Source organism: Electrona antarctica (genome assembly GCF_951216825.1).
Source record: "Electrona antarctica genome assembly, chromosome: 1".
In the NCBI taxonomy this organism is placed as follows: Eukaryota; Metazoa; Chordata; class Actinopteri; order Myctophiformes; family Myctophidae; genus Electrona; species Electrona antarctica.
The window spans coordinates 1,573,342-1,598,804 of record NC_136806.1 but is presented as its reverse complement, the minus strand read 5'-3'; the positions used below and the strand labels follow the sequence as shown (position 1 = coordinate 1,598,804).

At 40.5% G+C, this 25,463-nt stretch overlaps 1 protein-coding gene across 1 annotated transcript; it reads left to right on the top strand.

Annotated features, from left to right (window-relative positions):
* Positions 1-1,509: 1,509 nt before the first annotated feature.
* LOC306927382 (scavenger receptor cysteine-rich type 1 protein M130-like) lies at positions 1,510-20,429 on the top strand (the record flags this gene model as incomplete). The annotated part of the gene is made up of 6 exons (XM_079507093.1): positions 1,510-1,562; positions 2,239-2,544; positions 14,106-14,402; positions 18,667-18,972; positions 20,181-20,305; positions 20,400-20,429. Exons 2-6 carry the CDS (start codon positions 2,427-2,429, stop codon positions 20,427-20,429), a joined length of 876 nt encoding a protein of 291 aa, XP_079363219.1. The 5' UTR covers positions 1,510-1,562; positions 2,239-2,426.
* Positions 20,430-25,463: the final 5,034 nt, after the last annotated feature.

The following is a 25,463-nucleotide window of genomic DNA, read 5'->3' as shown; positions in this document are numbered from 1 at the left end:
ACTTTTACTCATTAACTCTTTAATGGGATCATGTTTCTCCGCAGCTCTCCAGGCTCTCACAACAACAACAGGTAAACAAACATCAACAAACAAACACACACAAGTAAGACGCGCAAACGCGGGAAGCGAACGCAGCTCGTAAATTGCAATAACAACAATTAGAATAAATTACGTACTTTTTAAGGTTTTTTTTAAGTTTTTTTAAATTAAATGTTTTTTCAAGTTATTTTTTTAGTGTGTGTATGTGTGCGTGCGTGCGTGTTTCTTTTTTAGGTTTTTTTTTAAGTTAAGTTTTTTTTAAAGTTAAGTTTTTTGTGTGTGCGCGTTTTTCCTTTTTAAGTTATTTTTTTAAGTTAAGTTATTTTTTTAAGTTAAGTTTTGTTTTAAGTTAAGTTTTTTGTGTGTGCGTTTTTCCTTTTTAAGTTTTTTTTTAAGTTCCTTTTTTTTTTAAGTTAAGTTTTCTGTGTGTGTGCGTTTTTCCTTTTTAAGTTTTTTTTTAAGTTACTTTTTTTTTTAAGTTAAGTTTTTTTTTAAGTTAAGTTTTGTGTGTGTGTGTGTGTGTGTGTGTGTGTGTGTGTGTGTGTGTGTGTGTGTGTGTGTGTGTGTGTGTGTGTGTGTGTGTGTGTGTGTGTGTGTGTGTGTGTGTGTGTGTGTGTGTGTGTGTGTGTGTGTGTGTGTGTGTGTGTGTGTGTGCGTGCGTGCGTGCGTGCGTGCGTGCGTGCGTGCGTGCGTGCGTGCGTGCGTGCGTGCGTGCGTGCGTGCGTGCGTGCGTGCGTGCGTGCGTGCGTGCGTGCGTGCGTGCGTGCGTGCGTGCGTGCGTGTGTGTGTGTGTTTTTGTGTGTGATACAGCTGCGCCCTCTGGTGGTGGGCGGGTGGTGTTACAGGGTGACACACACACAGACACACAGACGTGATCTGCTGGGTCTCATAGTAAATGCTCACTGCGTTCGCAACAATCACTGCGTTCGCAATTACAGATTGTAACCTAGAAGTATTTATAATCAGAGTAAATATCACTTTATGTTAACTGTTTATTGTATTTGTAATCAGAGTAAATATTACTTTATGTTAACTGTTTATTGTATTTATAATCAGAGTAAATATTACTTTATGTTAACTGTTTATTGTATTTATAATCAGAGTAAATATTACTTTATGTTAACTGTTTATTGTATTTATAATCAGAGTAAATATTACTTTATGTTAACTGTTTATTGTATTTGTAATCAGAGTAAATATTACTTCATGTTAACTGTTTATTGTATTTGCAGAGTCCGGTGATGTCAGGCTGGTGGGAGGAGCCAGTCACTGTGCTGGTAGACTGGAGATGAAAGTGTATGGATGGAGACCAGTGTATCGTTATCCCTGGAACCATCAGTCATCATCTGTAGCCTGTAGACTGCTGGGCTGTGGCTCTGCTGTTTCTACAGTACGAAGAGATGATTTTAGAGATCCTGTATGGTGGATTAGATCTAACTGTGTTGGATCTGAATCTCTACTGAGGGAATGTGGAATAATAGAGTCTGATCAGCACAAATACTGTCTGGAGCTGATCTGTTCAGGTATCAACATGACTTCAACAATGATACTAATCTATACTGTCTGTCTGTCTGTCTGTCTGTCTGTCTGTCTGTCTGTCTGTCTGTCTGTCTGTCTGTCTGTCTGTCTGTCTGTCTGTCTGTCTGTCTGTCTGTCTGTCTATAATAATTCAGTGATTGGTCAGATAGTTCTTAACCCTTTAAGTCCAGGAAAGCGTCTCTGTGTCGTTTTACATTTTAAACCCTTTAATCATATTTTATTCTTTAGCCATTTAGAAATAGCAGATCTACAAGCTCACCGCGTGTCACTTAGTGCCACGCTGTGAGCTTCATATTTGAACTGGGGACCCCCAAAATAATTATATTTGAACTTGGGACCACCAAAATAATCATATTTGAACTGAGGACCCCCAAAATAATCATATTTGAACTGGGGACCCCCAACATAATCATATTTGAACTGAGGACCCCCAAAATAATCATATTTGAACTGGGGACCACCAAAAGAATCATATCGTAAATGAGCTGCAAATCTAGCTTGTTTTGAGCAAAAAATAAGATTCAGAGATCTTAGGATTCTATAAACTGCGTTTCCATAGAGATATTAGGATTCTATATCGGCGCCCAATGAGTTAACTCTCTCTCTCTCTCTCTCTCTCTCTCTCTCTCTCTCTCTCTCTCTCTCTCTCTCTCTCTCCAGGGTCAGTGAGGTTGGTGAATGGTCCTGGTTCGTGTTCAGGCAGAGTGGAGGTGAAGTCTGGTCAGTCGTGGGTCTCAGTGTGTGAAGGTGACTTTGACCAGCAGGATGCAGAGGTGGTCTGTAGGCAGCTTGGCTGTGGGGCTCCTTCAGTCCTCCAGGGGGCGCTCTATGGAGAAGGCAAGGCTTCGATGTGGACCAAAGAGTTCCAGTGTGAAGGCAGTGAGTCTGTTCTCCTGGACTGTAGAACCTCAGACTCAACTAGAAACACCAGCTCACCTGACAAGTTTGTTGGACTCACCTGCTCAGGTAAAACACACACTACACTTTAGTTTACAGTCAAAGTCATATTACTTTTGAACCACTTCAAACCTATGTTTAGTCGACTGTAACTTAAATCCATATTTTGACAATTCCTCTAATCTGGTGTGCAGGTGATGACATGCACATGACATGCACAATAGAATTACATTTTCTTTCTTTTATCCCATTGCCAAAATGACACCAGTAGTTATATAGTTTGGGTGTCCTTTACATATTTTGGACACTGGGGGCGCTAGTGAGTAATTTATGTTAATTTATGTTAATTTCAGTGTACATACCCTATATCACCGTAGGTGGCGCTATTGGTCCCCCATAATTATCATTTATGTTTTGTATTATTCATAATATAATTAATATAATTAAAATAATAAAGTGAAAATATGAAAATAGCAAAAATTAAAAATTAAAATAAAAAAATATAAAATATAAAATATAAAAGAAAATAAATAAAATAAAAAACTTTAAAAAAAGATAAAAACTTAAAAAAAGTTTAAAAAAAAAAAAAAAAAAAAATATATGAAAAGTTAAAAAAAGGTAAAAGTTGAAAAAAAGGTAAAGTTAAAAAGTTGAAAAAAGTTAAAAAAGAAAAAATGAAAATAGGAGAAAAATGGGGAAAGTTTTAGTGGGTAATGTGTCTTATCGATGGTACTGCATGTATATACTAAAACATATGTATTGTTCATGAATATGATTTATATTATCATCATATAATGCTATAATGCATTTATAATACAGTATACATTATGCGGTGCCAGAATGTATCCAGTACTTTGGTGAAACACTACTAATGAAACTCACCAGACTTTGGAGTTAATGTTGTACGTGCGACCTCGTAGAGAAGAAAGCTTGAACTAGCTTTGGTGTTGTGGATGCCGCAAATATATTAGAAACCGTTTTGTATAATGGTTAGTTAGAGGGGGTGGTCTACTGTGTGGGTGGGGTATGTATGGGGTTGGCCTACTATGTGTAGGTGGGGTCTAGTGTGATTGGTTGTCTATCTAGTTGTCTCTTGCGTGTGTGTGCCCCCCAAGGGTGTAATACCAGTTTTTTACCACACATAGTCATACATGTAATTCCGCTGATCACCACTACATACATGCATAGGGTTTCAGCCTCCTAATGCAATTTATTTGTATTTATTGTTCATCTCAACGGTGTAATACCGGTTAATACCACTACATCACTACTGATTGTGCGTCTGTCTAAGTGTCTAGCTATCAGGTTGTTTTTTACTGTCTATCCATCTGGGGGACCCTGGGGGACTGTATGTATACATGTATATCTCCTGCGTGTGTATGTCCCCAAGGGTGTAATACCAGTTTTGGCCCGTAGACTATGGATTTGAGCATCTCATCGGTGTAATACCGGTTAACACCACTACACCCCAATGCATTGGGGTTTCAAGCCCCTAGGGGAGTGGATCTCAGTTCACTTCATTTTTGGTCCACAGACAGCTAAAATCATGATGAGCAGGCAACCAAATGGCCTCTTGATGAAGGCTTTATGATTATAGGGGTAATGATCAGGCATGTAGGGATAGCCAGTATGGGGGTCATGAGTCATGCTTTGCTAGTAAATGTAGCAAGTCTTCAAAATTACTAAAAACGATGTAGTTGTATTGGCTATTCTTTAGACTTTTTAGACTAATTCAGGCTTTCAATGCTCAATGTTATTGGTGGTATGGTAACCAAATGCCCCCCTGTATAGGGACCTGACTGTATAGTATAGTATAGTCTGGCTGTCTATATGGCTTTCTATGGGGTAGTTTACTGTCTAACTGATTTTTCTATATGTCTGTAACATAGGTCTATTATGGACAGGTGGGGACCAAATGGAACCCATTAGATATTTAACTCTTGAGATGCTATCTAACTGTATGCTTGGATGACTGTATGCCAATCTGGCTGCATTGGGCATGTGCGGAACCACAAAGGGTGTAATATCAGGTTTGCCCCATAGGCTATGAATTTAAGTAATGTAGGTGTAATTCAGATTTACCCCATAGGCTCAATACATACATGAATGGGTTATACTTAGCTTGAATTTTTGACCGGTGTAAATACAGCATGGGTAGCCTATCTGTGAACAATTACACAACATACAGAATAGTACGAGAGCCATAGGTGTTTACGATTATTTGTATGCCGTAACTGTCAGTTTTTACAGTATTACATGGATCCAATATTCTCTGCTATTATTTGGTATCCTTCAGACATGATGAGGCTCTTACATGTAACATATCTGTCCTCTCTAATTATATTACAATATGGTTATGTTATGCTCATAGGGAACAGTGGTTCAAGCAGTAATTATTGTCTTCAGACATTGTATGATCAGGTTATTAACCAAACATTACAGGTAGTACATCATAACCCCATATGGTCTAGTGGTTTAGGATGCTTGGAGTCTAGCCATGAGACCCAAGTTCGACTCTCGGTGTGGGAAATATAAGTATATGTTTTCAATTATGGTGAAAGTTAATGATATCCACCTAGTGGAATTTCTATATATGTTGATCAACCAGTCATGCAAGCGATTTCAGTACCCTAGATAGCACTATGCCCCTATTATTAGGACTGTAGTACATCTTATGTAGACACATAACTCTATAGTGCATACGTATTCGTTAATCATACAGATATTCCACTGATGGATTGATGGTAGGTTACTAGTTAGCGTATGATTCATGTTGATAATACTATTTACAGCATCACATACACAAAAACATGATACAAAAACAAACAACAATCATACAGCAGCAGAAAAACATGACAAAAGTAAAACAAAAATAAATAAAAATAACAAAAACAATACATGACAAACAAAAACTTTGTCAAAAACAATAATACAACAGAAGACAAAACATACAAAAGACACACAAACTTGACAACACACAACACAAACAAAAAAACGAAACAAAATAAATAAACTACACAGCAGACAAAACAAAAAAAACTTGACAAAGTACAACACCACAAAAACTGGACAAAACACAACAAAACAAAACACACATTAAACAAACATCATGACACAAAAACAAAACAACAATTATACAACAGCAGAAAAACAAGACAAAAATGACACAAAAGCAAACAACAATTATGCAACAAATGAAAAACAAGACAAAATTACACAAAAATAAACAAAAAATAAATAACGACAATACGAAACAAAAATCAAAAGGATACACATCAGACAAAACAATACGTGACAAACAAAAAACACGAACCATAAAAGACATTGATACAAAGCATTAACACAAAGCAACAAAAACTTGACAAAACACAACACAAACAAAAATACTACAGCAAAAATAAATAAATAAACTACACAGCAGACAACACAACAAAAAATAATAATAACTTGACATTGAAGTATATGACTAAACGTGTAGCTAGATGGAATAAGTGGATGTACATAGACATGACCCGCTACCCATACATGACCAGATCAGGCGTTTATAGCACCACCAGCAGGTGGTTTTTGCTAAAACCCATTTTATTTTGTAACAAAATGGCTCAATTTTTTCATAATTCCTAAATATGTCCATAAGGTGTTCAACAAAACTGAACCCGACCGAAATTGCAACTATTTTGCAACTAAATGTATTAACTAAAAACTATCCATTTTGTAACTGTCCAGACCTCTATAGTGGTAAAAGACCCCCATACTTCACCAGTTCCCCCCTGGTGGGCAGATAATTACACAGCCAACAGCTCCCTAACAACATTCTAACAGTATCCTACAGCTGATATCAGAGATACAGGACCCTATGGTCACAGGGGTCTGGTATAGTGCTACCATGAGCCCACAACCTGACAGGGTCTATTTTTATGACAGGGTCTAGTTCCATCTATATAGTTGTATCTAGTACACACGCTTTTACATATACAAATTAACCTCAGTGACATATCCAACACTCATTTACCATTACATTCTGGTTAAACTAAATCACTAGTCACTAAATTGATCCCTAGGGGGTACTGTACGGAAAAAAGCACACACCTATGGCATGAAATCTGATGTGGAACATCGTATCTTAACATCTTAGCCCAGATAATAGGCTAAATCGTCATAATAGTTCTCAATCATGGCTGAGGGTAGTAGGTAAACAGGGGTCACTAGATCATTTGCTCACCCAAAGTTACTGTGAAACTTCACAATATACAATAAATATATATATATATTTATGTCAGGGTCCTAGTAAAATATAGTGTAAGGGGTACATTGGGCTAAATAAATAGGCATTTTCGGTTTATAAAGACCTAAAAAGCCCTGAATATATTGTATTAGTTGTTAAAACCATGTATAATATAGATATAAGTGGTAACTACCACTTATTGCACACTAAGGGCTGATTGTTTTAATGATAGACACAATATTTGTGACTTTTGACAGCCTGCTATATGACTTGGGTACTCTGTCACAACTGGGTCAATAAAAAATATACCAATTATGTACAGATTTTGGTGTCTCTGCACCTTTACACAAAAATATTATAGCGTTAGGCGTGATGAAGACGATCATTGTATGATCTATCAGGGGTTTTCTGGGGTAAGTTTTGAAAAGAGTCAACAAGTTGGCACATTAAACTTGAAAATATTACATTCATGTTGTTTATGTTTGGGCAAGGGTCACAATTTCAGACAAAATTACTCCCCCCATCACTGGGGAACACAGTCATGTGGACACAGTCACTGTACGTTTTACATACATAAACTATGTTGTTCATGGTGTAAATAAAAATATTATACATTGAGTCACTAATATGACTTAATATAATACCCCTTCTGACTAGACCCAATCACTCTTTTTATCACCAAATTCTTCTATTGTTGTCTATTCTATACACAAAGTATGAAGTGAAATGCTAAACCCCTCAAAAGAGACTGACCCCTAAACCAAGCCAAGCTACCAGAGCTAATTAATAAAGCAGATACTGATGTTAAACACGCTGCAGAAATGAATTGCACTAACAAAATGACAACAAAATATACACATTTTTATGATTATATATTTTTATTATGATTGCATATTTAGGAATAATCACCGTAGTCACTGTAGATGGTACACAATATCAGACCAATGTCTTTCTCAATACAGTACATGCAATGTACAATGTGTACAATGTAATAATACGAGGGCAGAAAACTGTCTACAATATATGTAACTATACAATTGTTTCATTATATGCATTAGCTATATTTTAGATTTTTGTGTGTATATAGGGTAAATCCTTCAACTCATTTAGGTACGATTCACAGATTTTATGGATTCTTGACAGTGATGTTACAATCCCGTGAGTTTCCAACACCCGCACGAGTCCTGGTAGAAATTCATCAGTCCATAGCTTGTTCGTTAAATCTTTAAAATGATTGTAGAAGTAATATCTAGGTGTATCACCCAAACATGTGTGTTCGGTTTGGCTAGAATAACCCAATGGTTTGATGAGTTTTTCTAGACTTACTTTTCCTACTTACAGAATACCCACCCATGTATTCAAGACCGTATCCCCGAGAGGTGATGCTTTCTAACTAGCTAGAGACCCAAAGGACCACTAGAGGGAGCTAATACATCCCATCCCCTCATCTAGAAAACCCAAAGGACCACTAGAGGCAGCATATAGACCTCGTAGCTATAAACCGAAGGACCACTAGTTGCAATAGTTGTAAAGCATAGTATACTACCCTGTAAGAATTATGGATGACTCTACTTTTTCTACGGGGGAAAACAGCGCAAGTGGAGGAGACAACCCCTACTGGAGGACCCATGAGAGCCTGATGGCCATGGATGAGGATCCCTGGTTGTACACCAATCCATCCCGGTTCATGGCTGACCCTGTCGATGATGGATATGATGAGATGTCATTCTGGAGCTCACCTTCATCATCACCTATGTTTTCCTATGATACACGTGACTCACACTTTGTTTGGCCATCACCCATACATTCACCTGAATCCCATGACAATGATGACCATGATGACACTTCAACTGCAATACCTTCACCACCACCATCCATAGTGGATTTACCCCTGGACCATACTGATGGGGTGATCAGTACAAAACTTATAGATATTATCAGAATACGTGTTGTTAAACTACTCCAAAATGCTATAACTGAACACATGAAAGTAGGTTGCAACGGCTGCCAAATAAACCATTCTAGCCAAACCGAACACACGTGTTTGGGTGATATTACTTCTACAATCATTTTAAAGATTTAACGAACAAGCTATGGACTGATCAATTCCTACCAGGACTCGTGCGGGTGTTGGAAACTCACGGGATTGTAACATCACTGTCAAGAATCCATACAATCTGTGAATCGTACCTAAATGAGTTGAAGGATTTACCCTATATACACACAAAAATCTAAAATATAGCTAATGCATATAATGAAACAATTGTATAGTTACATATATTGTATACAGTTTTCTGCCCTCGTATTATTACATTGTACACATTGTACATTGTATGTACTGTATTGAGAAAGATATTGGTCTGATATTGTGTACCATCTACAGTGACTACGGTGATTATTCCTAAATATGCAATCATAATAAAAATATATAATCATAAAAATGTGTATATTTTGTTGTCATTTTGTTAGTGCAATTCATTTCTGCAGCGTGTTTAACATCAGTATCTGCTTTATTAATTAGCTCTGGTAGCTTGGCTTGGTTTAGGGGTCAGTCTCTTTTGAGGGGTTTAGCATTTCACTTCATACTTTGTGTATAGAATAGACAACAATAGAAGAATTTGGTGATAAAAAGAGTGATTGGGTCTAGTCAGAAGGGGTATTATATTAAGTCATATTAGTGACTCAATGTATAATATTTTTATTTACACCATGAACAACATAGTTTATGTATGTAAAACGTACAGTGACTGTGTCCACATGACTGTGTTCCCCAGTGATGGGGGGAGTAATTTTGTCTGAAATTGTGACCCTTGCCCAAACATAAACAACATGAATGTAATATTTTCAAGTTTAATGTGCCAATTTGTTGACTCTTTTCAAAACTTACCCCAGAAAACCCCTGATAGATCATACAATGATCGTCTTCATCACGCCTAACGCTATAATATTTTTGTGTAAAGGTGCAGAGACACCAAAATCTGTACATTGGTATATTTGTTATTGACCCAGTTGTGACAGAGTACCCAAGTCATATAGCAGGCTGTCAAAAGTCACAAATATTGTGTCTTATCATTAAAACAATCAGCCCTTAGTGTGCAATAAGTGGTAGTTACCACTTATATCTATATTATACATGGTTTTAACAACTAATACAATATATTCAGGGCTCTTTAGGTATTTATAAACCGAAAATGCCTATTTATTTAGCCCAATGTAACCCTTACACTATATTTGACTAGGACCCTGTCATACATATATATATATATTTATTGTATATTGTGAAGTTTCACAGCAACTGTGGGTGAGCAAATGATCTAGTGACCCCTGTTTACCTACTACCCTCAGCCATGATTGAGAACTATTATGACGATTTAGCCTATTATCTGGGCTAAGATGTTAAGATACGATGTTCCACATCAGATTTCATGCCATAGGTGTGTGCTTTTTTCCGTACAGTACCCCCTAGGGATCAATTTAGTGACTAGTGATTTAGTTTAACCAGAATGTAATGGTAAATGAGTGTTGGATATGTCAAGGTTAATTTGTATATGTAAAAGCGTGTGTACTAGATACAACTATATATATGGAACTAGACCCTGTCATAAAAATAGACCCTGTCAGGTTGTGGGCTCATGGTAGCACTATACCAGACCCCTGTGACCATAGGGTCCTGTATCTCTGATATCAGCTGTAGGATACTGTTAGAATGTTGTTAGGGAGCTGTTGGCTGTGTAATTATCTGCCCACCAGGGGGGAACTGGTGAAGTATGGGGGTCTTTTACCACTATAGAGGTCTGGACAGTTACAAAATGGATAGTTTTTAGTTAATACATTTAGTTGCAAAATAGTTGCAATTTCGGTGGGGTTCAGTTTTGTTGAACACCTTATGGACATATTTAGGAATTATGAAAAAATGGTATTGGTTGAATAATGTACTAGTCATAATATAATGTTAGAGAACAACTGAGTGAATGAGTCAAAAGTGCCTGGTGATTGATTGTGAAGGATTTACTGTCTATCACTGACTACTAGTGATTTGTTCTGACTAACCTATCTATACAGATCACTGTAGATTTAGATATATTTAGATAGAGTTTAGCAACTTTTTCAAGAATATAATCTTAGAAGTAAAAAATAATTCAAGGATAATTGATCCGAGTAGATGTTTTTGTATGCATCGATAACCCCTGCATGTGTAGGAAATACACGTTTTCCCCCTAAAAAATGTCTTATCATTACAAATAAAAATAAAAATTGTAAATAATTTGTAATATTGAGCAAGATCGTGTGTACTAGATACAACTATATAGATGAAACTAGACTAGATACTAGATAAAAACAGGCCCTGGCAGGTTGTGGGCCTCATGATAGCACTATAATGTGCTACATTATAGTCCCTTTCTTCTTAGCCGTGGAGGGTATCTGATGATTTGAGCCATTTTGTTCCAAAATAAAATGGGTTTTAGCAAAAACCACCTGCTGGTGGTGCTATAAACGCCTGATCTGGTCATGTATGGGTAGCGGGTCATGTCTATGTACATACACTTATTCCATCTAGCTACACGTTTAGTCATATACTTCAATGTCAAGTTATTATTATTTTTTGTTGTGTTGTCTGCTGTGTAGTTTATTTATTTATTTTTGCTGTAGTATTTTTGTTTGTGTTGTGTTTTTTCAAGTTTTTGTTGGTTTGTGTTAATGCTTTGTATCAATGTCTTTTATGGTTCGTGTTTTTTGTTTGTCACGTATTGTTTTGTCTGATGTATAATGCTGATGCTGTTGTATAATTGTTTGTGTTGTGTGTTGTCAAGTTTGTGTGTCTTTTGTATGTTTTGTCTTCTGTTGTTTTTGTTTGTCATGTATTGTTTTTGTTATTTTTATTTATTTTTGTTTTACTTTTGTGTAATTTTTTTTCATTTTTTTTTTGTATGTGATGCTGTAAATAGTATTATCAACATGAATCATACGCTAACTAGTAACCTACCATCAATCCATCAGTGGAATATCTGTATGATTAACGAATACGTATGCACTATAGAGTTCTGTGTCTACATAAGATGTACTACAGTCCTAATAATAGGGGCATAGTGCTATCTAGGGTGCTGAAATCGCTTGCATGACTGGTTGATCAACATATATAGAAATTCCACTAGGTGGATATCATTAACTTTCACCATAATTGAAAACATATACTTATATTTCCCACACGAGAGTCGAACTTGGGTCTCATGGCTAGACTCCAAGCATCCTAAACCACTAGACCATATGGGGTTATGATGTACTACCTGTAATGTTTGGTTAATAACCTGATCATACAATGTCTGAAGACAATAATTACTGCTTGAACCACTGTTCCCTATGAGCATAACATAACCATATTGTAATATAATTAGAGAGGACAGATATGTTACATGTAAGAGCCTCATCATGTCTGAAGGATACCAAATAATAGCAGAGAATATTGGATCCATGTAATACTGTAAAAACTGACAGTTACTGCATACAAATAATCGTAAACACCTATGGCTCTCATACTATTCTGTATGTTGTGTAATTGTTCACAGATAGGCTACCCATGCTGTATTTACACCGGTCAAAAATTCAAGCTAAGTATAACCCATTCATGTATGTATTGAGCCTATGGGGTAAATCTGAATTACACCTACATTACTTAAATTCATAGCCTATGGGGCAAACCTGATATTACACCCTTTGTGGTTCCGCACATGCCCAATGCAGCCAGATAGGCATACAGTCATCCAAGCATACAGTTAGATAGCATCTCAAGAGTTATATATCTAATGGGTTCCATTTGGTCCCCACCTGTCCATAATAGACCTATGTTACAGACATATAGAAAAATCAATTAGACAGTAAACCACCCCATAGAAAGCCATATAGACAGCCAGACTATACTATATACTATACAGTCAGGTCCCTATACAGGGGGGCATTTGGTTACCATACCACCAATAACATTGAGCATTGAAAGCCTGAATTAGTCTAAAAAGTCTAAAGAATAGCCAATACAACTAAATAGTTTTTAGTAATTTTGAAGACTTGCTACATTTACTAGCAAAGCATGACTCATGACCCCCATACTGGCTATCCCTCCATGCCTGATCATTACCCCTATAATCATAAAGCCTTCATCAAGAGGCCATTTGGTTGCCTGCTCATCATGATTTTAGCTGTCTGTGGACCAAAAATGAAGTGAACTGAGATCCACTCCCCTAGGGGCTTGAAACCCCAATGCATTGGGGTGTAGTGGTGTTAACCGGTATTACACCGATGAGATGCTCAAATCCATAGTCTACGGGCCAAAACTGGTATTACACCCTTGGGGACATACACACGCAGGAGATATACATGTATACATACAGTCCCCCAGATGGAGAGACAGTAAAAAACAACCTGATAGCTAGACACTTAGACAGACGCACAATCAGTAGTGATGTAGTGGTATTAACCGGTATTACACCGTTGAGATGAACAATACATAAAAATAAATTGCATTAGGAGGCTGAAACCCTATGCATGTATGTAGTGGTGATCAGCGGAATTACAGCTTATGTGTGGTAAAAAACTGGTATTACACCCTTGGGGGGCACACAAACGCAAGAGACAACTAGATAGACAACCAATCACACTAGACCCCACCTACACATAGTAGGCCAACCCCATACATACCCCACCCACACTGTAGACCACCCCCTCTAACTAACCATTATACAAAACGGTTTCTAATATATTTGCGGCATCCACAACACCAAAGCTAGTTCAAGCTTTCTTCTCTACGAGGTCGCACGTACAACATTAACTCCAAAGTCTGGTGAGTTTCATTAGTAGTGTTTCACCAAAGTACTGGATACATTCTGGCACCGCATAATGTATACTGTATTATAAATGCATTATAGCATTATATGATGATAATATAAATCATATTCATGAACAATACATATGTTTTAGTATATACATGCAGTACCATCGATAAGACACATTACCCACTAAAACTTCTTGATTTTCCCCATTTTTCTCCTATTTTCATTTTTAAAGTTTTTTCTTTTTTTAACTGTTAACTTTTTTTAAGTTTTTTAAGTTTTAACTTTTTTCAACTTTTTAACTTTTTTAACTTTTTTTATTTTTTTTAAGTTTTTATTTTAATTTTTAATTTTTGCTATTTTCATATTTTCACTTTATTATTTTAATTATTTTAATTATATTAATTATATTATGAATAATACAAAACATAAATTATAATTATGGGGGACCAATAGCGCCACCTACGGTGATATAGGGTATGTACACTGACTCACTAACTCACTTTGCCATTCACTTGATGCATGCGCATGCCCTCTATTGGAACACTACAGTTCTTAATGTTTATTGTATTGTCTGTGTACAGAGCCTGGTGATGTCAGGCTGGTGGGAGGAGCCAGTCACTGTGCTGGTAGAGTGGAGATGAAAGTCCAGGACCAATGGAGACCAGTGTATCGTGGAACCTGGAACCATCAGTCATCATCTGTAGCGTGTAGACAGCTGGGCTGCGGCTCTGCTGTTTCTACAGAATGGACACGTGGTTCTACAACTCAACCTGTATGGAGGATTGCATCTCACTGTGTTGGATCTGAATCTCTACTGAGGGAATGTGGAGCAATGATGTCTGATACTGACCGCTACAGTCTGGAGCTGATCTGTTCAGGTAACAACATGACTTCTACAATGATACTAATCTATACTGTGTGTGTGTGTGTGTGTGTGTGTGTGTGTGTGTGTGTGTGTGTGTGTGTGTGTGTGTGTGTGTGTGTGTGTGTGTGTGTGTGTGTGTGTGTGTACGTCTGTCTGTCTGTCTGTCTGTCTCATGCACTGTGTCTGTCTGTCTCGTGTGTGTGTGTGTGTGTGTGTCTGTCTGTCTGTAATAATTCAGTGATTGGTCAGATAGTTCTTAACCCTTTAAGTCCAGGAAAGCGTCTCTGTGTCGTTTTACATTTTAAACACTTTAATCAATTCAATTCAATTCAATAGCCTTTATTGTCCCCGAGGAGAAATTTGTCTTGGGCACCAAGAGACAGCTTTATACATACATACATACATACATACATACATACATACTGTACATACATACATACATACATACACACACACACACATACATACATACATACACACACACACACACACACACACACACACACACACACACACACACACACACACACACACACACACACACACACACACACACACACACACACACACACACACATTACATACACACACACACACACACACATATACATACATACATACATACATACATACATACACACACACACACACATATACATACATACATACATACATACATACATACATACATACATACATACATACATACATACATACATACATACATACATACATACATACAGGCCGTGGGCCATAGGCTGTTATTGTGACTTTCATATGGACCCCACCTCGGAACTGCGTTTTTTTTCCACAGTAGACAGATAAAATCCTCATAAGTACTGTAGCAAATGTTTCCAGCTTTGATTCGTGCACATTAATGAAACGGAGCAATCCAAAATTCCATTTTCAGCAGGCACATTTTCCCATTGACTTATAATGGAAAAATGCGAAAATTCACATTCAAGTATTTTTTTCTCTGAAACTGTAAGGGCTAAAGTTGCAACACTTGGAGGGGAGGTTCATAATAATTACAAAAAATAATTACAATATAATTACATCATCCGGCCTCACGGTGGCGCTATAACAGCCCACATTACGTTTCGCCCTATAACTCTTGAACCGTAGGTCGTAAAATAAAAATCTCTTTTTCCCTGGATTCCTTGGCTCATGACGCATCTCCCCATATCACAACTAGGTTATTCAAATATGATCATCTGCCCATTGTTAGTGCAGGCACCCTCACATCCACATGTTGTAAATGTTCACCATGCTGTCTCACTGGCAGCCTCTGATGGATAGCTCACTACTTATTGTCAATGACAGTTGCTTGCCATCACGCTTGCCATCATTAACCAATGACATTCCGGGTATGTCCCAAACCCTCACCCAGTTCACAGCCCTCACTTACAGTAGTCACTTGACACATTAACCCAGGGGTTCTCAACCCGTGGGTCACGACCCCTCGGGGGGGTCGCCAAATTATTTTAGGGGGTCCCAAAATTATAAAAAAAAAAAAAAAGATTTATTTCTTTAATTTTTTTTTCACGATTTCTCAAAAATAGCAGACCTACAAGCTCGTAGCGCGCCACTCGGTGGCGCGCTATGAGCTTGTAGATCTGCTATTTTTAAATAGCTAAATTATAACAATGCTTAAAACACCAAAAGGGGTTCCCGCCCAAAATGGTTTAAGGTTATTGTAGCAGTCAATTTATATTGGGGGTCGGGAGGGGGCCGAGACATTGCCAAAGCATTTCCGGGGGTCCCCGGCCAAAAACGTTGAGAACCCCTGCATTAACCAATGACAGCCTGGGTGTGTCCCAAACCCCCACCCAGTTCACAGTACAGTAGAGTAGTACAGTAGTAGTACAGTAGTCAACAACTACAACTACAACCCCAGGCAGCCATGCGTTATTGACAAATGTGCACCTTGGTTTTGTATGTACTTTCTTTGCCATGTGTTGATTATTCTGAGCTACATTTCTGATTTACAATAGCTGACTTGGTTATAACAGCTTGTTATTCTCCTCTGGTTTTGGTAGAACGATCATGCTGCGTAAAATACACTACATTATTAATTTGTACCATTTTGTTTGCTTTATCAGAAACCATGGTTAATGGAAAGGAGAAATAAATCAGTGAATCTTTTACTGGAGAAACTTGGGTGGTCAGCTCTATATCCAGAACAACTAAACACAGTAATATATTGAATACGCATATCGAGGTGCAACAGACTCCATGCAGCTTTACAGCATTTGCAGCACCCACTACATGAACTTTTACAGCCACAGTGGAGGATAGCGCAAGCTTTTCTGGCATCTGTAGGATGGGTCCAGTAAGGTTCCCAACTCTCAGTCGTGGATTCCCAGTACCAGCCCAACATATTGCAATCTAGGATATTTTGTTGGATGGATGTTGCCTGATTCCAATTGAAGCTGGTCTGCAGCAGTGCCATTATACATGAAGCTGGTCTGCAGCAGTGCCATGGTACATGCTATACATGCTCAGTCAGTATAGCTTGGGTGGGAGGAACGTCCTAGAGACGTAGAAGGACTTGGTATCATTTGAGAAAGGCCACTGTATGGCTTCCATTTCCCATAGTCAGGGAAAACTGATGTCAAACAAATGGCAGCAAGTCCCTTGAGAACCTTCCTCCTACCTAAGCTACATTGATTCAGCGTGTCAAAAGGCCACTACATCCCACATGTCTATACATTGGGCTGGTATTGTGACTCTGGTACTGTGAGTAACAGATTATACAGCACACTGATTTATTTCTCCATTCCATTCACCATGGTTTCTGATAAAGCAAACAAAATGGTACAAATTAATAATGTAGTGTATTTTACACAGCATGATCGTTCTCCCTTAAAGTAAAAACCAGAGGAGAACAACAAGCTGTTAAACGGTGTAACCAAGTCAGATATTGTAAATCAAATATGTAGCTCAGAATAATCCAACACATGGCAAAGAAAGTACATACAGAACCAAAGTCACAGGTGTACATTTGACAATAACGCATGGCTGCCTGGGGCTGGAGCTGCTGACTACTGTAAGTGAGGGTTGTGGAGTGTGAGGGTTGTGAACTGGGTGAGGGTTTATATAGGGACACACCCGGACTGTCATTGGTTACTGTGTCAAGTGGTGATGGCAAGCAACTGTCATTGACAATAAGTAGTGAGCTATCCATCAGAGGCTGCCAGTGAGACAACATGGTGAACATTCACAACATGTGGATGTGAGGGTGCCTGCACTAGCAATGGCCAGATGATCATATTTGAATAACGTTGTGAGGTGGTGGCCTATATGGGGAGATGCGTCATGAGCCAAGGAATCCAGGGAAAAAGAGATTTTTATTTTACGACCTAAGGTTCAAGAGTTATAGGGCGAAACGTAATGTGGTCTGTTATAGCGCCACTATGAGGCCGGCTGACGTAATTATTTTGTAATAGTTTTTTGTAATTATTATGAACCTCCCCTCCAAGTGTTGTAACTTTAGCCCTTACAGTTTCAGAGAAAAAAATACTTGAATGTGAGTTTTCCCATTATAAGTCAATGGGACAATTTCTCTGCTTAAAATGGAAGTTTGGATTGCTCTGTTTCATTAATGTGCACAAATCAAAGCTGGACACATTTGTTACAGTACTTATGAGGATTGTATCGGTCTATTGTGAAAAAAATATCCAGTTCCTTGATGGGGAACAACCAACTCAAAAACTAAAGCAGTTAGAGGCTTCCGGCCCATGGCCTAATACATACATACATACATACATACATACATACATACATACATACATACATACATACATACACACACAGTTAAAAAAATACAGTTCATAGTACAAAAAAATCATATTTTATTCTTTAGCCATTTAGAATTAGCAGATCTACAAGCTCACCTTGTGTCACTTAGTGCCGCGCTGTGAGCTTCATATTTGAACTGGGGACCCCCAAAATAATCATATTTGAACTGGGGACCCCCAAAATAATCACATTTGAACTGGGGACCCCCAAAATAATCATATTTGAACTGGGGACCACCAAAATAATCATATTGTAAATGAGCCGCAAATCTAGCTTGTTTTGAGCCAAAAATAAGATTCAGAGATCTTAGGATTCTATAAATTGCGTTTCCATAGAGATATTAGGATTCTATATCGGCGCCGAATGAGTTAACTCTCTCTCTCTCTCTCTCTCTCTCTCTCTCTCTCTCTCTCTCTCTCTCTCTCTCTCTCTCTCTCTCTCTCTCTCTCTCTCTCTCTCTCTCTCTCTCTCTCCAGGGTCAGTGAGGTTGGTGAATGGTCCTGGTTCGTGTTCAGGCAGAGTGGAGGTGAAGTCTGGTCAGTCGTGGGTCTCAGTGTGTGAAGGTGACTTTGACCAGCAGGATGCAGAGGTGGTCTGTAGGCAGCTTGGCTGTGGGGCTCCTTCAGTCCTCCAGGGGGCGCTCTATAGAGAAGGCAAGGCTCCGATGTGGACCAAAGAGTTCCAGTGTGAAGGCAGTGAGTCTGTTCTCCTGGACTGTAGAACCTCAGACTCAACTAGAAACACCAGCTCACCTGACAAGACTGTTGGACTCACCTGCTCAGGTAAAACACACACTACACTTTAGTTTAAAGTTAAAGTCATATTACTTTTTAACCACTTCAAACTAGGGATGTCCCGATACACTTTTTTCGTTTCCGATCCGATTCCGATCCAACAATTTCTGTGTTAGCCGATACCGATACCGAATACCGATACCAGTGCTTTTTAAAAAAAGTGTAAAGTACATGTTTGCGTTATCACGTAGAATAACGTGAAGTTTAGCCCTGGTGATGTTCCACTTTGCAAGCACACACACACACACACACACACACACACACACACACACACACACACACACACACACACACACACACACACACACACACACACACTCAATATACATATTTTTCTTTTTAACCAACCAAAACATCCCTTGCACTACATTTTACTACTGGGTCTTGAAATACAATACATACTTTTCTAACAGAGTTAATTGTGTACCGTCACTTTAAAAGCGTAATGTATACGTCCTCGTACGACAGCGTCACGCACCAAAAATAGCCATTCTACAAGCTCGCACTGCGTCTGGTTGCACCGCGTTGTGAGCTTGTATATCTGCCTTTTCGGCAACGATAGACTGAGAAGTCGAATTATTATTATAACTTTGGCAGGGAGTTTTGAGTTTCCCAAACGGAATTGGATTATGAATGATGGCAACGGAGTCTTAGCAAACCACGCATGCCTTGGGTGGACTTGGATTGTTGTTTCACTGCAGCAGCTGACGGCTCCCGTACGTGTTTCGACTCGGTGCAGACATGCACAGAGTTGTATTAAACCCAAATGCGATACATTTGGGTTTAATACAATGCATTATTGACAGATGCCTATGCATTGTCGAAATGTTCCCTTTCGTGCATGTAGCCTACTTATTAAGTTAACAGCTGTGCTACATTATTGCATTTAGCTCCCCTCTACTCTTTTAAAATGTAACCAAACTTTTCCACCCGTTCCACCCACGGCGCAAGTTACCATGAGCGTCAGCCCACCGTGGCCCAGTCAGTCAGTTTAGAGTTTATTTGTCCAGTCTAACTTCGAAGAGAGGGAGAGAAAGAAAAACAACAAAAGATAGCCTACTTGGCAGCCCTTGTGCATGCAAATTTATGTTAGTTGCAAACTACAGCAAGCCGCCTTTGCCATTCACTTGATGCATGCTCATGCCCTCTATTGGAACACTACAGTTCTTAATGTTTATTTTATTGTCTGTGTACAGAGCCTGGTGATGTCAGGCTGGTGGGAGGAGCCAGTCACTGTGCTGGTAGAGTGGAGATGAAACTCCGGGACGAATGGAGACCAGTGATTGGTTATGGTGATGCCCTTATCATCTCGTTATCATCTGTAGCGTGTAGACTGCTGGGCTGCGGCTCTGCTGTTTCTATTCTTCCAGAATGGAGAAGTGGTTCTACACGTCAACCTGTATGGGTGATTACAGATAACTGTGTTGGATCTGAATCTCGACTGAGGGAATGTGCAGCAATTGAGTCTATAACTTCCTCCTCCCATCTGGACCTGATCTGTTCAGGTAACAACATGACTTCAACAATGATACTAATTTATACTGTCTGTCTGTCTGTCTGTCTGTCTGTCTGTCTGTCATAATTCAGTGATTGGTCAGATAGTTCTTAAGCCTTTAAAGGGGCATTTCACCTCTGGAAGAAATGGGCGATGAAATAAACACCGATAGTGTGACTCACCTACGCACGTTGTAACGATTAAATAATTAAATTAACTGTTACTCTTTTTTAAAGCACGGGATAGTGACTGATCTCCTTCGACACAATTGATTTATGCTGAATGACAGGAATGGCAATAGACATTAGACAGCAAACACACTCAGTAAGAACACAGCGAAGTAGTGATGAAGTTATGATAGTATTTATCTACTCAAAGGAGAAATAATAATACAGCCAGGTATAAACAACAACCAACTCAGATGAATGAAAACAAGTTGAAACCCTTTGGACCGAATGTCCTCGATTCGCGCCCGCACGCACGCACGCACGCACGCACGCACGCACGTCCGCTAAATAGTTTATTAGATAGGTCTGTAAGAAAAGAGTAATTAAAGTCCGCGTCTCGCGCACGCACGCTCCTATTGTTCCTTATCGCTCCGTGAATCCAAACGGCTCCAAACCGCGTCCCAGAACAAACGAAAAGTGTCAATCAATCAATGTCAATCCAAAAACGTTACTCCAAAAGTTATCCAAAAAGTAAAGGGATCCCCAGCAACGACGTAATCCAAAAGTAATGACTCCCAAGGGAAAAAACAACAATGGATCCTCGCGGGGTATAAAATAAAATATAAACGGTCTCACCAAGTCTTTTCTCTTGTGAAGTACAGCGCGCGGCAGTGTGGCCTTAGCTATTTTCCACCTATAGCGTTCCGAGTAGAGTTAATTATTAAATAAATAATGATCAAACTGGTCTAGGTCTCCTGTGGACTTCCTGGACGGTTTGCCTCTCTCGTTCGTTCCTCTCGCGGGCCGGCCACCAACGCCTACTTTACGTGCGTCAGACAGTCTCGGACCAGTCAATCAAAACAATCCCCTCAAATCATAACATAGGCTTTCAAAACACCCCTTAAACAATAACAAAATAAAACCTATTAGGACATTACCCTTAAAGGATGGCGTTAATTAAGGACCATTATACCATATCTGTGACATACACTTTTAAATGCCATAAATAAAATAAATCCTTCTTTTAACATATGTGGCAGCGCTACATAGACCCCCCCTCCAGCCATCGGCTACTAGGGTGAGGTACCATAGAACCTTTTTATATTCACCACATTGATAGTGTCCTGTTTATCAGGTGGGTTATTCCATCCGATTCGGTAATTCACCGGCCCTAATTTCCTCAGTATTTTAGCTGGCCCCTCCCACTTGGGCGCTAGCTTGGCGGAGAACTTGTCGCTGGCCTTCGAGAGAGGATGAGTCCTGACCCAGACTAGGTCACCCGCTAGAAAGTGCGCTTCTTTCCTGCGGGAATTATAATACCTAGCTTGTCTAGCCTGGTGCACACCCACTCTCCTCCGGACCTCCTCCGCCATCTTCTGTTGTCTCTCCACCAGGTTGTATGCGGCTTGGTCTGCAGGAGACGGTGGTTTATTGATCAGCCTCTCCAGTGGGCCTTGGAGCTTCCGACCCAAAGCCAGCTCAGCAGGGACTTTCCCAGTGGTTTCCTGTTGGGCTGTGTTGAGGGCGAAGCGGAACTCTGGTAGCCACTGGTCCCAGGTGTTATGGTGCTGGCCGACGAATGATGCAATCATGGTTTTCAATGTCCGGTTGATGCGTTCTGTAAGGTTGGTTTGTGGGTGGTAACTGGTGGTGAGTTTCTGGACAACACCCCAAGCCTTGCAGAGGTCCATCAACAAGTTGGCAGTGAATTGAGGTCCTCTGTCCGAAACGAGGTACGAGGGCACCCCCCAGCGGGTGAAGATTTCCTCCCTGAGGATCTTGATGAGACGAGGTGTTTTGCTGTCTCTCAAGGGGAACATCTCTACCCATTTGGAGTAATAGTCCACCACCACCAAGAGGTAAACGTTGCCGGCTTTGCTCCTGGGGAATGGACCCATCAGGTCGACGCCTAACATCACTCCGGGAGCGGTGACTTGAGTGCTCTGTAGTAGCCCTGCCGGCTTGGTGTTGCTTGCCTTCTATTGCTGGCAGGTCACACAAGTATTGGTGTGATCCCATACGTCCTTCCGGACCGTTGGCCACCAGGCAACCTCCAGCACTCTTAAGAGGGTCTTCAGGCGACCCAGATGACCCCCCAACGGATTGTCGTGGAAGTACCTCAGGAATTCTGCCACCAGAGTCTGCGGAACGACCAACTGCCACTTTTCTCCCTGGTTCTTCAGCGGTACTCTTCGGTACAATAGCCCTTGGTGGTTACAGAAGCCGATGCGATCGGGTGGAGATGTTGTCCGACCGCTGTCTCTCCTCAGGTCCATCACCACCTGGTCTGTTCCTTGGGCCGTCGCCAATTCTGCCAATGTGGTCGGCAAGTCCGAGGGGCTTTTCGAGGACATGACAAGACAGGGTGAGGAGTGAATGGAGAGTGGCTCATAAGCACGGGACAGTGCATCCGGGGCGACGTTAAGACAGCCCTTCCGATAATGAACCTTGAAGGTGAATTGTTGCAGTCGGAGTATCCAACGAGTCAGTCGAGAGGTGGTCTTCGGGCAGTTGAAAGCCCAGGACAGTGCAGCATGGTCCGTGAAGACTGTGAACTCTGGTCCCTCCAGATAGTGCCTCCACTTTTCCACAGCCCAGACCACGGCCAGGCACTCCTTCTCAGAAGTGGAATAATTCCGCTCTGGGCCTCGGAGTCCCCTCGACGCGTAAGCAATTACATGCTCACCGTCGTCGGTGGTTTGGGAGAGGATGGCTCCGAGACCCACTTCGCTGGCATCCTTGTGTACCTGGAATGGTAGTGAGGTAGTGGGTTGCGCCAACACTGGTGAGCTCTTCAACGCCTGCTTCAGGGCTTCCATGCTGTCTTGGCACTGGCTGGTCCAGTTCCATTCTACTCCCTTCCTCTTCAGGTTGTTAAGAGGGGCTGCCATGTCGGCAAAACGGGGAATGAATTTGTGGTACCATCCCGCAAGCCCCAAGAAACGCTGTACAGCCTTCAGATCCCGAGGGACAGGATAGTCAGACACAGCCTGGGTCTTAGATGGATCAACCTCCACGCCTCTGTTGGAGACAATATGCCCCAAGAACTTCAACTCTCGTTTGAAAAAGTGGCACTTCTTCATGTTGAGGCTGAGATTGGCGGCATGCAACTTCTGGAAGACGGATTCCAAGTCTCGAAGATGTTGTTCTTTGGAGTGAGAGTATACTATGATGTCGTCGATGTAGACAAAGCATAGCTTTCCCCTCAACTCCGACAAGACCGTCTCCATCAGCCGCTGAAAGGGATGTAATGAAAGCAGTCTTCGCCTTGCTCTCCGCTGCCATCGCCACCTGCCAGTATCCAGACTGCAAGTCCAAGGAACTGAACCATGAGGCCCCTTCCAAGGATTCAAGGATATCATGAATGATGGGCATCGGATAAGCGTCTGGCAGCGTTTTGGCGTTCACCCTTCGGTAGTCCACACAGAATCTGTAGGACCCGTCTGGTTTGTTTACCAGAACTACAGGTGATGACCAAGCTGACTGTGACGGCTCAATGATCCCATCCACCAGCATCTTCTCCACATGTTCCTCTATGACTTTCTTCTTCTGTGGAGACACACGATACGCCTTGCATCGTACAGGCACTTCATCCTGCACGAAGATGGTGTGCTTCTCCACAGATGTCTTCCCCAGTTTACTGGAGGTGACTGCGGGCCAGTCACCCACGAGCTGTTGGAGCTCCTCCGGACAGTCCGTGTCATAAGGAACCCGTAACTCTGGGTTGACCGTAGAGGCCCAGCAACTTCTCCTCTCCCCTGGAGGCAAGGCATAATAGAGGAGGATGCCTGGTTGGTAGATGATGGTGGGAGACTTGTCCCACAAGCTAGAGTCGGCCTTCTGGCTTAAGAAAGGATAATAGGTGTAACCTTGTCCAGTCTTCAACCCATACCTATTCTTAGCCAGATCAAGAATGGCACCGGTCTCGGCAAGGAAATCTAGCCCAAGGATCAGTGGGAACACAAGATGGCGATCTTGCATCACATGGGTGTCGACGGTTCTTTTCACCCCATGCCAGTTGAACCCGAGGTCTTTCTTGCCCAGGGCCTGATGAGCTGAGCCATCAGCTAGGACAAAACCCTGTCTGACAACCGGTAAGGTTTCATCATCATCATCATCTTCATCATCGTCATCATCATTTTCATTGTCATTATTTTCATTATCGGTTTCATGTTCAACCTGGGCATCAACCTGCCCTCTTTGATTCTCATCCCCAACATACAAATCACTTAACGAGGTTTCATGAGGGGGACTTCTCCTTGTGGTGAAAGATCCCGAAGTGAAATCTGGGTCCCCCTGAACTACAGGTAGGCTATCAACCATTGGAGTATAGGGAGAATCATGGACAGGAGTAGACACGACGTCACTTGTGTCTACTCCTTCTGGTGTTGCCATATTGCAAAGCTAAACCAAACCAGCTTATCACAATCAATTAATCAATCAATCGATCAATCAATCAATCAATTTAAATCAGTTCCCCGTATGGGCCACCATTATGTAACGATTAAATAATTAAATTAACTGTTACTCTTTTTTAAAGCACGGGATAGTGACTGATCTCCTTCGACACAATTGATTTATGCTGAATGACAGGAATGGCAATAGACATTAGACAGCAAACACACTCAGTAAGAACACAGCGAAGTAGTGATGAAGTTATGATAGTATTTATCTACTCAAAGGAGAAATAATAATACAGCCAGGTATAAACAACAACCAACTCAGATGAATGAAAACAAGTTGAAACCCTTTGGACCGAATGTCCTCGATTCGCGCCCGCACGCACGCACGTACGTCCGCTAAATAGTTTATTAGAT